A 14,934-nucleotide genomic window follows, 5' to 3' on the forward strand; every position below is an offset into this window, starting at 1 on the left:
AGAGCTAATAATGATGGTGAGATTTGCTGGTAAGTGGGTTCATGTTAAAAATGAAGCCTTTCTTGGTCTCCACTACATTCAACAAATACATACAACTGCTAATGCTCTCCATTCAAAAACTGCCTTGTATTCATTTATAATATATTCTACATATTCTCGAATATATACTTCTTGTCTCTCTCCTGTTAGAATGTAAGCCCCTTGAGGGCATACTGTTTCAATTTTATCTTTGTACCCCCCAGTGCTTAGCTCTGTGCTTGGCACATAGTAAGTTCTTAACAATGCCTTTTGATTGATCAATTCAATAATAATAATAACTTGGCTTGTGAAACACTTTCTGAAGAACTGCTACCTAAGGTAGAGAGTACAGATATTAGTTTTCCCATTTTATAACTGAAGAAACTAAAGCTCTGAGATATCACATGACTTGAGGCAGGATTTCAAATAGGTCCCCTGACCCCATATCCAGTGCTTTATCCATTATACGATACTGTCTATTAAGGAGTAGAGAGAAACCGATTTGCTATGTGTGTAGCATTCATTTACAGAGGGTTCTGAAGGCTAGATCTAGGAATTTAGATTTGATTTGGTAAACAAAGATCTTTAGGTCCTTTAGGATTTAAGTAACAATGAAATTGCTTACTTTAGAGAAATGAATCTGGTAGTAGTAGAAAGGCATTTTTGCAGGGTTAAAATACATGGAGATAAGTTGGGACCCTCTTACATTAATCTGTGGGGAAAATGAAGAGGGCCTGGACGAGGGTGGTAGCAGTAGAATCAGAGAAGGGTTGAATTCAAGAGACATTTCAAAAGGAAAAAAAATCAACAGAACTTTGTAGTTACAGCAAAGAAAAAATAGCTAAAAAAGGAAATAGAGTCAAATGATTTTTGTCATAGGATAGAGATGACCTATGTATGTTTGAAGAGAGAAGGGGAAAGGCCTCTGAAGTGGGGAAGAGATTGAAAATGCTAAAGGGAGAGGGGCACGTATTAGTTTTTCAATAAATACTGTTGATGGATTAGATTGATAGCTATGGGCAATAGGTCCTGGAGAGAGGTGAGAACTAGATAGTAGCACTTCCTCTGAGACTAAAGGGGAAAATGAGTGTCTATGAGACAGAGAGCCTCAATCTTTTCTGTAAAAAAAGGTTAGGCCATCCACTGAGAGTGAGGCTGAGAGACACAGAATTTTAAGAAAGAGGGAGTTTAAGAAAGCTGAGCATTTTAAGGATCTGGTCTAGAACAGCCTCTGTGAGGGAAAAGAAGACCAAGGAGTCCCTACCAAGCAATAGTGAGAGTTGGTTGGCATGGGATGACATGGTTTTGCAGTGAGCTACACCTTCCAAATTTTGTTCCTTTCTCCGGCAGTACATCGTCTATAAGATACGCAATGACCCTTTGCATAGGGACCTACACCAGGGCCTTTTCCAGCAGTCTGGCCTATGGGAAGCTGACACCTTACTCCTTTGTACGCTGTTTTTTAAAAATATGTTAGGAGCAAAGAAACAGGTCGGGGGTGGTGTTCTGTGACTTACTTCCTGTTGTATCTTTCAGAAAATGGACAAGAACAAAGATGGTGTTGTGACTTTAGATGAATTTCTTGAATCCTGTCAAGAGGTGAGGGGAATTTTCATAAGTGACACTTGATGAGGGTTTGGGGATTCTTTGGGCTCCAATAGGAAGAAAAGAGGGGAGCTGCTGTCTGTGTTTGGTCCTTCCAAACAGTGGCAGGATGAACAGAATATGCATATAGGGGCACGTAAGAGCTCTGAGAGGGCAATTTAGTGCTGTACGTGTTATGATACGCTGAAAAGAAAAAAAACAATCTTCCCCCTGAAAACAAACAGAAAGAAGCTCCACGTACAGCCAGATCTGTGCCCAAACCACTAGCCCACAGACTGCCTACAGATACAATGAACTGATGATAATTGTGCACTCATGTTTTGAGTAGATTCAGGAACTTCTCAGACTTCACTTTAAGGAAGAATGACTGGCCTATGTGGTTCCCAGTCAGTGTAGTCATTAGTTAGTCAGTAAACAGGCATTTATTAAATGCTTACTATATGCCAGGCACTGTGCTAAGTGCTGGGGATATAAAGAAATGCAAAACTGTACATTTCAGTGGCTTTCAAACATACTCAATAGTCCATAGCAGTTTCAAGGCATCAACTTTTAAGGTCTCACTGCATGCTTTACTATGCTTAGTTTTCTCCAAAAGGCTAGACTATATACTTCCTGTCTTTTAAAAAATATATATGTATGTAATATTTTTATTTTTCCCCAATTACATTTCAAAATATAGGTACCCCCTTTCTTTAAAGATTTTTTAACTTTCTGGGCCCCACTTTGCCCTTCCATTCCCATGTAAACACATGGCAGGTTTCTTTCTGAGAATGTGAACTGGATTTGGGATCTGTCAATTTCACAGAAGTCTTAGACATTCCCCCCCCCAAAAAAAGGAATTTCAGAGTGCCTCATGGTCCTGCCAATTCTAACCACCACCCCTCCCCTTTCATACATTCACCCAGTCCCTGCCCCACTCTGAGCCACAGTTTCTCTATAAAAAATAGACCTGACAATCTTGTCCTTTTTGTCTCACAAAGGAGAGGAAACTAGGAAGCTAATGAAAGAAAAGATGTAAAGCTGTTTGGAGCTGCCCCCAAAGGATATGTCACCAATTCCTCATGTGGTGATTTCTCATTAACTCTCTTTATCTTCCCCTTGCCTCCCTGTGCAGGATGACAACATCATGAGATCCCTTCAACTCTTTGAAAATGTCATGTAATCATAAGTTAGTGAGTGAGACATCTGGATGTCAGAGACATTGTACCAGGAAAAACAAACAAACTCTAGAAACTGAGCAGTCCCCAGTTCAGATTTTCCACACCAACTCTGAGCAGAAAAGCTTTTAAAGAAGAACTTTGGGAGCATTTACCACTGGATAATTCCTATGGACACCCACCACCTGCCACGGTCTCAGAATGCTAAGAAGCCTGCCTATTCTTTCTTCTGTTTCTCAAGAGACAATGATGGGACTTTATTTCATTTCAAAAGCATGTGAATCTCTTCAGGCCACTGCCACCATGGACAGATCCCTCTGCTCAAAGCTTTATTGCTAGTGCACAGTAATCTGTGTGTGCTCCCACATGCCCCCAACTCAAAGGCTCCCACACTCAATGATGCCAGGAGCACTGAGTGGTGAGCTTGCTCTGCTGTTTGCCTGCTGTGCGTGGAAACTACTCAGCTCATCCTTCAATGTCATCCTGTACCAACATGCCCTTTCATTTAAACTAAAAAACAAAAATTTGTGCAGTAAGGCAAAACCAGGGCTATATTCAGAAAACCAGCATCAGATTGATTCTCTTTCCAGTCCTTTGAGGGTGGGTTCGGTTGATTAAAAATGACATATTCTCATGACCCAAATTCCTTTGATGTTTCCACACACAAGGGCCATTTACACAGTTCTCTGCCTAGCATCCATGATGGCAATTTAGTCCTCCATCTTTCCTGGGAGGAAAAGGAGGGGATAAACTGGACTATGGTATGACCTATGGCACACACTAGTGCTCTCTGTAGCAGCATTTCCTCCTACCCCAACGCCCAGCACTGCATGTCCCACCCAGCTGCCCTTGCCCAAGGTCGTCTCTAGATCCTTGTAATTTTATACCATGTTCTAATCAATAAACATGACTGTTTCTTATGCTAGTAAATTTTATTTTCTTCATGATCAGATTGGTTTGGGGAGGTGGGGGAGGCAAAGGTTTGGTCAGAAGTCAAGGCATATCACCCAGAGCCAATCACTGTTTCTGTACTTCACAATGAAGAAGGAGAATAGATAGCATTGCACTGTGAGTAACTCTACCTCAACCTCATTCCAATTAACCAATAAACAAGAATTTACTAAGCACCCACTGTGTGCCAGGCACTGTGTTAGGCACAAAGGGAACAAAGACAAAAGTGAAGAGTTCCTGCTGTCAAGGAGCTTACATCCTATTTAGGGAAACACCATGTTTCCATAATATACCGTATTATGGGTACAAATATGGATATAGATATGTGTTGTTCAATCATTTCAGTCATGCCTGACACTTTGTTACCCCATGGGTTTTTCTTTTTGCAAAGATGCTGGAGTGGTTTGTCATTTTGTTCTCCAGCTCATTTTATAGATGAGGAAACTGAGCCAAACAAAGTTAAGTGACTTGCCCAAGGTCACACATCTAGTACTATCTGGGCCAGATTTGAACTCACGTCTTCTGGACTCTCGGCCCAGTGCTCTACCCACTCTGCCATCTAGCTGCTCTGGATATCTATATCTATATCTATATCTATATCTATATCTATCTATATCTATATCTATATCATATATGTGTGTGTTTATATATATATATATATATATATATATATATATATATATATATATATAGAGAGAGAGAGAGAGAGAGAGAGAGAGAGAGAGAGAGAGAGAGAGAGAGAGAGAGAGAGAGAGAGAGAGAGAGAGAGAGGTCAGCATACATGTTGTATCTCAGCCTCCACTTCCTCCTCTCTTTCCACCCCTGGAAATCTGCAAGGTCCTTGAGAGTAGAAACTTTTCTTTTTACTTTTTATCTCTAGCACAGTATTTTACATCCAACAGAGAATGTTTTTGTCTGGTTTCCACAGACAAAACCAGTTAAGTTAAAAGCAGGAGCATGCATGGGGAAAAGATAATGAGCTTGATTTTGAACACGTTCAAAGAGAGCCCCTTTACTATGAGTAGAGCTGTAGCAGAATCACGAATCCTCGACTTGGAGCTGCAAATATTAGAGCTAGAAAGAACATCTAGTCTAACGTTTAGTTTCTGTAGCAGAGGGCACTGAATCCCAGAAGGAGGAAGTGACTTATCCAAGGCCACACAGCTAATTCATGGTCAAACTCCTGGCCAAAAGACCAGATCAGGTCCCGCTTTGAAACCTCTTAATGTCATACAGGTTACAATGGGTTCTCCAAGTCCATGCCAGCGGAGGACAAGTTCTAGCAGGCTCTAGCAGGCTGTAAAGGCTTCGATGTGGCTCCAAAGACAGGGTTTGTCAGTTATCTGAGCCTCAGACAGGAGAGGCATGGCAGCAACAGGTAAAGGAGCCAAGGGCTATAAGGATCCTTTTGTAGACTGCCAACATTTATTTCCTGCTGGTACTTTAAATGTGAGAGCCTCATCCAATGACTGATTTGACCCACAGCTGGAGGAACTAGATCATATCGATTTTGACATTCTCACTATAAATGAAAACAGAAGACATAAGGAAATAGAAGCTTAACAAAAGCATGACTTGCAGGTTTTCTTTGGAAAGGAGTCAGGAGAGTTTGCTTTATCTTGCATTCCAATAAATCAAGAACTACATAATTCATTTTGCCTTGTTGATGAGGCAATAAGGCAGGAAAACAATTATAATTTAGGCACTAACATTTAAGATCCTCAAAATTGAAATAGTGTAGACCTTGATTCTCAGTGATTCCAACACAAAGACATATGGGAGAGTAAGAGCTGGGAATGGGAACTCTTGGGTGAGGAAATTACCTTTACCACTGCATTTTGACACGTTTTCTACAAATAATTTTTCTTAGTGAATTGCCCAGAGCACTGAAAAGTTGTGTAATTTGACCAGGGATACACAGCCAGTTTGAGTCAGAAGCAAGACTTGAACACAGGTGTTCCTAACTTCCAGGTCAGTTTGCTGTGCACAGCACCATGTGGTCTCTTATACAGAACATGGCAAACAATATATGACATCTCTACAAAAATAAAATTGACTATGTCTTAGGCAGGAAATAACTGATTACTGACTTGGCAGTTACTTTCTGACCAACTTTTGGTATACAGTCAGACCACTGACTTGTTAGCACAAAGATCAAAACAATGAGAAGGAAAAAACTAAGAAGATATGTCTCATAATGAAAATATCTCCAACCCAAATTATTTAAACAAGCTACTGGCATTGATAAGTTGAAAATGAATAAAAGAACATTTATCTGCACAAACTACCATTTCCCAAGAAAGTTTGCTTATGTAAATCAATTGCCACGACAGGAAGATCAAGAGAGTCTAAATACCATCTCAGTTAGCATATATAGCTTCCTTGCTAAGAGGAAAAATATGGCATCCAAGGGCGAACCACTTTAAATGAAGGAAATGGAGGAAAATATAAACCTAACTTGTAAATTTAAATAGTTTAAACAATCCAATAAAATGAAAAAGAGTGGCAGATTGGAGAAGAAACCAAAACCTTATAATATGTTGCTTAAAAGAAACATATCTAAAATGGAAGGACATGCAACAAATAAAAACAAGGGGCTGGAACAAAATTTATTATGCATCAGGTGAATGAAAAAATAATAATTGCAATCATGCTCTCAGGTAAAACAAAAACAAAAATTCGCAAACTAAAAAGTGGCTGAAAAAAAAGAAAAGAAAAGAAAGGAAAAGAAAAGAAAACCACATTATGGTGAAAGGAATTATAGGCAAACCAAAACCCCTATTAAACTTATATGCTCCCAATGCCTTAGCATCTAAATTCATACAGAAAAAATTAACTGAATTGCAAGAAGACATAGTAAGTAATGCAATAATATCAGGAGACTTTAATACCTCTCTCCATTTTGAACAAATCTACTAGAAAGATAAATTAAAAGGAAAATATAGAATTTAACAAATTACTGGAGAAAACTAGAGCTAAAAGATTTATAATGTCTCCTAAATGGAATCAACAAAGAATATAAGTATTTCTCAGCACCACATTTAACTTTTGCAAAAACTGACTTTGTATTAGGACATCGAGATATTGCGAACAGCTGTAAAAAGGAAGAAACAGTAAACACGTGTTTTCCAGACCATAATGCATAAAAATACTAATTAGTTTATGGAACAGAAACAAAAGACTAAGGCTCAAGTGGCATCTTAAAAATAAAATCCTAAATAACGAATGGGTCAAAGAACAATCACATACAATTAAAACATTATGTGAGTTAATAATTATGTGAAAGAAAATAATAGGAAGGAAGGAAATGAGCATTTATTAAGCACCTAATATATGCTGGACTCTTTACCAAGCACTTTACAAATATTATCTCATTTGATGTTCACAACAACCTTGTGAGGTAAGTTTTGTTTTATAGTTCTGTTCCATACCTGTTTTATAACTGAGGAAACTAAGGCAGACAGATAGAAGTGATTTGCTAAAGGGTCACACAGCAAGTAGGTATCTGAGGACAGATTTTAACTTAGGTCTTCCTGACTCTAGACACAACACTCTATCTATCCACTGCACCTAAGTGGTAGAGTTCAAATCCCGTCTCAGACATTCACTAGCTTTGCAGCCCTGGGCAAGTTACCTAACTTGTCTGCCTCAGTTTTCTCAACTGTAAAATAGGGATAATAATAGCACCCACTTCCTAGAGCTGCTGTGAAGATCAAATGAATAATATTTGTAAAGTATTTAGCACAGTGCCCAGCACATAGCAGGTGCTTGTTCCCTTACCATTCCCCTTGATAACAATTAAGCAATATGTCAAAATTTCTGGGATGCAGCTAAAGCAGTCCTCAAGAGAAAATTATATCCCTAAAAACATGTATTAACAAAATAGAAAAAGAAAGAAAGACTGAGCTAAATATATATTTTCTAAAAACAAAAATAGCCAACAAATAAACAAATGTACAATAAGCACAAAGGAGGGAATATGGAAAATTAGAAGAGAAATGGATAAATTAGAAACCAAAAAGCCTATCAAATGATAAGGGAAAAAAACTAAAAGCTAGTTCTTGCAAAAGACTAAAAAAATGAATGACATAACCAACCTGATTAAAAGGAAGAAAGTGGAAAATAAGCCAACAATATAGCAAATAAACAAGGTGTGAACACAACAAAACCAGGAGAAATACAAAGAGTGATCAGAATCTCCTAAGCATACTTATCTCCTATGCAGACTTGTATCCTAACAGAACTGAGAACACAAAGAAACAGAGGAATACTTTCAATAGCATAAAATACCCAAACTAAAAGACTCCCAAATAGAGTTCTTAATTAATATAATCTCAAAAAAGAAATGGAACCATGTCTAAAGGAGTATCCAAAGGAAAACCCTTCTAGTCACAATGGAATCACAGGAGAATTCTAGCAAATTTAAAGAACAGTTAGGAGTACTACTACACAAATTATTCTCAAAAACTGAAAAGGAAAGGATTCTATCCAGCTCCTTTCTTAAGCAATATGTGGGTCCTAATACCTAAGCCAGGGAAGGATAAAAAGCAAAGAACTATAGCCCAATGTCATTGATGAATACTAGTTCAAAATTCTAAATAAAATCCTATGAAGGACATTACAGCAATTCATCCAAGAAATTACTCAGTAGTAATCAATAACATTCAGATAAAGGACGTAAGGATTCAAAGATAATTCAACGTTAGGAAAACAATCAATCTAATCAATTGTATCAAAAACAAAAACATCAAAATCACGTGATTATTTCAGTAGATGCAGAAAAAGCTTTTGATGAAGTACAACCACTCATTTCTGCTATTAAAAAAAATACAAAGCATGGGCAGAAAAGAGCCTTTTTAATATCATAAAAAGTATCTGTTGGGGACAGGTAGGTGGTGCAATGGATAGAGCACTGGCCCTAGATTCAGGAGGACATGAGTTCAAATCCGGCCTCAGACACATAACATATATTAGCTGTGTGACCCTGGGCAAGTCACTTAATCCCATTGCCTAGCCAAAAAAAAAATTATCTATATTTTTGTTTTGTTTTTTTTAGGCAATGGGGTTAAATGACTTGCCCAGGGTCACACAGCTAGTAAGTGTCAAGTGTTTGGTCTGAGACCTGATTTGAACTCAGGTCCTTTGGACTTCAGGGCCGGTGCTCTATTCACTGTGCCACCTAGCTGCCCCAAAAGTATCTATTTTTAAAAAGAAAGCAAGCATCATCTGCAATGAGCTACACTAGAAGTTTTCCCAATAAATATAGAAGTAATACAAGGATGCCCAATCTCCCCACTATTATTTGAAATGGGTCTAAAAATGCTAGCAATTTGCTAGCCAGTTAGCTAGAAAGAAGACAAGAAAAAGAAACTAAAGATGTAGAGATTGACAAAGAGGAGATAAAACTGTCCCTATTTGCTGATGACATGATAGTTAGAAAAGCTTAGGTAATCAACAAAGATACTGAGACAATAGCTTCAGCAAAGTTGCAGACCACAAAATAAATCCACAAAAATCAACACCATTTCTACAAAATCTAAGAAGCAATAAAAGAAAAGAAAAAAAATAACTCAAAATGCATAAAACATTTGGGGATCAATCTTCTGATAAAAAAAAAATTTTATAGGGGCAGCTAGGTGGTGCAGTGGATAGAGCACCAGCCCTGAAGTCAGGAGTATCTGAGTTCAAATCTGGCTTCAGACCAAACACTTGATTCACTTACTAGCTGTGTGACCCTGGACAAGTCACTTAACCCCAATTGCCTAAAAAAAAAAATTAAAAATAATTTATAGATTCAAATACAAAGTGTACTTTAAAGACATAAAAAACAACTTAAATAGGTGGGAGAATATTTAGTGCTCAGGGCTGGGCTGCTCCAATGTAATAAAAATTACAATATTGTCCAAATTAATTTACAGCTTAATGCTATACTGATCAAACAATCAAAGGGATACATTATAGACCTTGATAAAATATTAGAAAAATCCATTTGAAGAATATCAAGGGAAATAATGAAAAGAAGTAAGAATGAAGGGAGAATAAAACTACCAGACTCTACATTATGAAGCAGCAATCATCAAAACATTTTATATTAGTTGGCTTTTTTAAGAGTAGATCAATTGAATAGACTAGACAAGGGAGAATAAGAAACAACAGAACTTAATAACTCAATGTTCAATAAAACTGAAAACATAATTTACTTAGGAAAGAACTCACTACCTGATTAAGAAAAAAAAACTACAGGGAAAACTGAAAAGTAGTCTGGTAGAAATTAGACTTAGACCAACATTTTACGCCGTGTTTCACAACAAATTAAAAATGGATATATGACCTTAATGTTAAAGATAACCCCATAGACTGAATGGAAGAGAAACTTCTCACAGCTATGGGTAAGAGATGTATTCTTTATCAAACAAAAGACAGAAACAACTACAAAAGATAAAATGGATACTTTTGGTTACATGAAACTAGAGAGCTTCTGTACAGACAACACAATTGTGTTTCAGATAGAAGAAAAGTAGTAAAATGAGAAAAAAAATCTAACAATTTCTTAGATAAGAGTTTGGTATTCAAGATATATAGACAACATATCTGTAGATGTATATGTATGTGTGCATATGTGTGTGGGTATGCAGGTATGACTAAAATGTATTCCCCAACAGGTAAGTTGTAAAAAGAAAGGAACAATATTCTCAAAAGTAGAATTGCAAGCTATTAACATTCATATAAAAATGCTTTACATCACTAATAATAAGAAACAAAAATCAAAATAATCCTGTTTTACCTCACACTCTGTAAATTAATAAAGACGAAAAAAGACAGAAATAATCATTGTTGGAGAGTTCGAGGGAAGAAAAGCACACTAGTGAATTGCTGGCAGAGTTGTGAATCAGTACAATAATTTTGGAAAGTAATTTGGAATTATGCAAATAAACTTACTAAGCTGTCAATAGGTATCATCTGACCCAGAGATTTTTTTAACTAGGCTGACACTCCAAGGAGGTCACAGATAAGGGAAAAAGTCTGCATTTATGCCAAAATATTTATAGCAGCATTTTGAGTGTGTGTGGTAGCAAAGAATTGGAAACAAAGTAGATGCCCATCAGTTGGGGAATGGCTAAACAAAGTGTGGTATGTGAATATAATGGAATATTATTATGCTATAATAAATGGCTAATGTGATGAATAAATGAATACAGAGAAGTATGGAAAGATTTACATGCTCTGATGCAGAGCGATGTAAGCAAAGTGGTTCTGTCAAAAAAAAAAAGACCCTATAATAATATACACAATAACTACAAGAACACAAAAGAAAAAAATTAATTACAAAACGATCAAAAGTGGATGCTGAAAAATTACAAAGAGGAATGGTTCCAAAGAAGAGAAATGAGAAGACTGCTCAACTCTGCTCCTTTTTAGAGATGGGAGGTCCATGGGAGCTTATACATTACATATATTTTTAGACTTTTTCAGTGTATTGATTATCTTTGATGGATTTTTTCTCTTCCTCTTTTTTTTCTTTAAAATATTATAGTTTTGACAGCTATTCTCAGTAATGCAATAATCTAAGGTAGTTCCAAAGGACTCAAGATGAAAACTGCTATCCACCTCCACAGAAACAACTGATGGAGTCTGAATGCAGATTGAAGTATACTCTTTTTACTTTCTTTATTATTCTTGGGTTTGGTTTGCTTTCGTTTTTGGTTTGCATTTTCTTTTGCACTTGAACATTCTGACCCCAGACTCCTCCTGAATTGAAAGGCCATGTCAGGCATCACCAGCACAACAGGGGCTCAGAATTTAGGAGCACAAATCTATTCCATATCTTCCCCACTTCAGGTAATGTGAATTTTGGTTGGAGCTTTTTGTTGTTGTTTTTGAAAAGGCTAGGTCTGGGGGCAGCTAGGTGGTGCAGGGGTTAGAGCACTGGCCCTAAGGTCAGGAGGATCTGAGTTCAAATCCAGCCCCAGAGCAAACACTTGACACTTACTAGCTGTGTGACTCTGGGCAAGTCATTTAGCCCAATTGCCTTAAAAAAATAATAAAGGCTAGGCCTGTTCAGGAAAATATTTTGGAGGGACTGACTTGAAAGATCAAAAGTCACCTCTCTCTCACCAGTGTTTGAAATTCTCTTCATTATCATCTTTCCTTTGGCTAGTATCTCATCACACATCTGGATAGAGAGCAACAATGGGCAATCAGAGATTCAGAAGTCACAAAGATCCTATAGCAAACCGCTGGGCTTGCCTTGACTCTCCATGAAGTAAGTTAAACTCTCCTTCCCTCTGGGAGGTCAGGAATATCTACCATGGCCTTAGGGATTATAGAAAGTTAGAGCTAGAAAGGATCTTAAAGATCATTGAATTGGACCATCTCATCTTACAGACAAGGAAACGGAGGCACCTTGATCTTCCTGAAATGCAAAGGCCTTTTCTTATTGAGCCTGAGTGGCTTTAACCTGAGATCAACGTAACTAGAAACTCCACAATGCATTCTGAGAACACCCATCTGGTCTGCCAGGAGTGACTCAACAATGAAGAGAACTTTGGGAATGGCATAGTGATTTTCTGAAGGGCAACTGAGTAGGCTTTATTTAAGAGCATTGAGAATTGAGCAAAGCCTCAAAGAATATGGAAAAGAGGTATGACAATTCAAGGTGGGGAGAACAACTTTCATTCAATTATTTATTTATTTTTAGTTGTCAACATTCACTTCCATAAGATTTTGAGTTCTAAATTTTCTTCCCTTCCCTTCCCTTCCCTTCCCTCCCCGTCCCCAAGATGGCTTGCAATCTGATATAGGCTTTACACATATATTCATATTAAACATATTTTCACATTAGTCATGTAGTAAAGAAGAATTAGAACCAATGGGAGAAACCATGAAAAAGAAGAAATAACCAAAAAGACAGAGAGAGAGAGAGAGAGAGAGAGAGAGAGAGATAGGGAGGGAGGAAGAGGGAGAGAGGGAGAGGGAGAGAGAGAGAGAGAGAGAGAGAGAGAGAGAGAGAGAGAGAGAGAGAGGGAGAGCAAATAGAATGCTTTGATCTGTAGACTCCATAGTTCTTTTTCTGGATGTGGACAGCATTTTCCATCATGAGTCATTTGGAGTTGTCTTAGATCCTTGCAAGGATAGAAGAGCTAAGTCTATCAAAGTTGGTTATCACACAATGTTGCTGTTGTTGTGTACAATGCTAGGAGAATGATTTTTAAGGGAAGCATAAAAACAGGAATATTGACGGCATGCTTGATTGACAATAAGAAGACCAGTCCACCTGGCCTTTAGTAGGGGCTTTATATAGGTGAATAGTCGGGGAGAAGGTTGGAGAGGGCATTGAATATAAAACTAAGGATTTCATTCAGAGGGTAATAGGAGTATAGTCAATCTTCAATATTTGCAGTTTTAACTTTCAAGACTCCAGGCATTTGGGTGATCTCATTAGTAACCTCATTTTCGCTTTCATATTGGTAGCGCATTTGAGGCTATGCACAGTAGAAAGATAAACGAGAGGCACAAGTTTGTGGAGGGGGTGGTATCCTACTGGGCACTCCAATGTTCTTGTCCACCCTACCACTGGAGAGAAAAGAACGCCCCATACATTCATGGCATATTTTCATTGTTTGCCCTTAAAACTCAAGTTTTGTATTGCAATTATGCACCCAAACGAAGTGCAAGTCCTTTGAGCTCTAAAGGGATGTGGAGACCTTGCCAGTCTCTACGTCTTCTGAGAGCAATGACCAAAGTCCTAGCAATTTCTCCCTCGGTTTTCAGAAGATGGCCAAGGTAGAAAGATTTAAAGCAATATAGTATACAGCACAATGCCCTCACACCACTATTTGACACAGTGGAAAGTAAGAGTCAGGTTAAAAATGTCTTAGTTTTCAGAATTTTATTGCTGTACAATGTTTATGATATTGTAGATTTCATGTGCTATAAAAAGTGAATATTTTCTGTAATCAACAGTTTGTCTTTTTTTTCTTGAGATGTTAGCACAAAAAAGGGTCACAGAATTCTAGGGAATTATTGGTGAGAAAAAGTGTTTTGTATCTACTAATTTTATTTTGTGTACTACATTTTATGGGTTATTTCATGATTACTGTGTTATTATCAGAATCACATTATCAGAATTAATGTTTTGTTACAAGGAATTACATGCAGAAAAGTATATTTTCACCAATATTCCAAGAAATATTATAGTTTTTGGTGGCCATGGAAACCTAACCCACTATTTCCCATAGGTTCAATGTATCAACATTCACATTTTTTACTTTTGGCAGTTCTAGGAACACTACCCCCACAAAAGTTGAGAACTGGCTACAGTTCATTTGTGTGTCAGCTTCTGGCATTTCTCTGTCTGTCCCCCATACCTGAAATGTTCTCCTTCCTCAACTCTGACTACTAATCTCCCTGGCTTCCTTTAAGTCCCATCTAAAATCCCACCTCCTACAAGAAACCTTCCCCAACCCCTCTTAATTCTAGTGCCTTTTCTCTGTTAATCATTTCCTATTTATCCTATATATACCTTGATGTATATATACAAATATATATAAACAAATATATATAAATATATAAAACAAAATAAATATATTTATGATATATATAAACATATATATATACATATATATATATATATATATTTGCACGTTGTCTCCCCCTTTAGATTGTAAGTTCTGTCTTCTGCCTCTTTTAGTATCTCCAGCACTTAGCACAGTACCTGGCGCATAAGTGCTTAATACATGTTGATTGACTATGTGCATGTTTTCTTTAACAGAGAAATGGCATAATGAAAGTATTATCTTATGAAAGTAATTTAGTATAATGTCCTTGAAGATGGAGAAAATGGAAGTAGGAAAACCAGTGAGGAGATAGCAGTCCAGGCATGCCACCGTAAAAGCCTGGGCATCATTGTTGACAGTGGAAATAAAAAGAAAAGAACGATGCAAGAAATGTGATAAAAACAAGAGAATCAAAAAGAAACACCACAAAAGAAAGGACTTGATGACTGTTTGAATGTGAAGGAAGAAAGAGAGAGAAGAATCCAGGCTGACCCGGATGTTTTGTCCCTGATGTCCTGGGAGAATGAACTATCTGAATTGGGGTGCACAAGGTGGGAATCTGGGTTCCCACCGGGTTGTTTTGTTCAACTGGGGAGCCTGTAGTTCACAATATAAACACTAGATGGCGGAGGAACCTCATTAAATGT

General features: G+C 37.4%; 1 protein-coding gene across 5 annotated transcripts in view; it reads left to right on the forward strand.

Annotated features, from left to right (window-relative positions):
• KCNIP1 (potassium voltage-gated channel interacting protein 1) overlaps positions 1 to 3,710 on the forward strand; it is a 363,743-nt gene extending 360,033 nt beyond the window's left edge. For all 5 annotated transcript variants that reach the window (XM_020992317.2, XM_020992318.2, XM_020992319.2 and 2 more), the window contains 2 exons: positions 1,555 to 1,617; positions 2,738 to 3,710. In XM_020992317.2, the coding sequence (XP_020847976.1) occupies positions 1,555 to 1,617; positions 2,738 to 2,785 (111 nt within the window). In that variant the 3' untranslated portion in view covers positions 2,786 to 3,710. The remainder of the gene's footprint in view (positions 1 to 1,554; positions 1,618 to 2,737) is intronic.
• The last annotated feature ends 11,224 nt before the right edge of the window (positions 3,711 to 14,934 follow it).

The sequence above is a fragment of the Phascolarctos cinereus genome, unplaced genomic scaffold, assembly GCF_003287225.1.
Source record: "Phascolarctos cinereus isolate Bilbo 61053 unplaced genomic scaffold, phaCin_HiC Scaffold_2;HRSCAF=192, whole genome shotgun sequence".
NCBI classification, from domain to species: Eukaryota; Metazoa; Chordata; class Mammalia; order Diprotodontia; family Phascolarctidae; genus Phascolarctos; species Phascolarctos cinereus.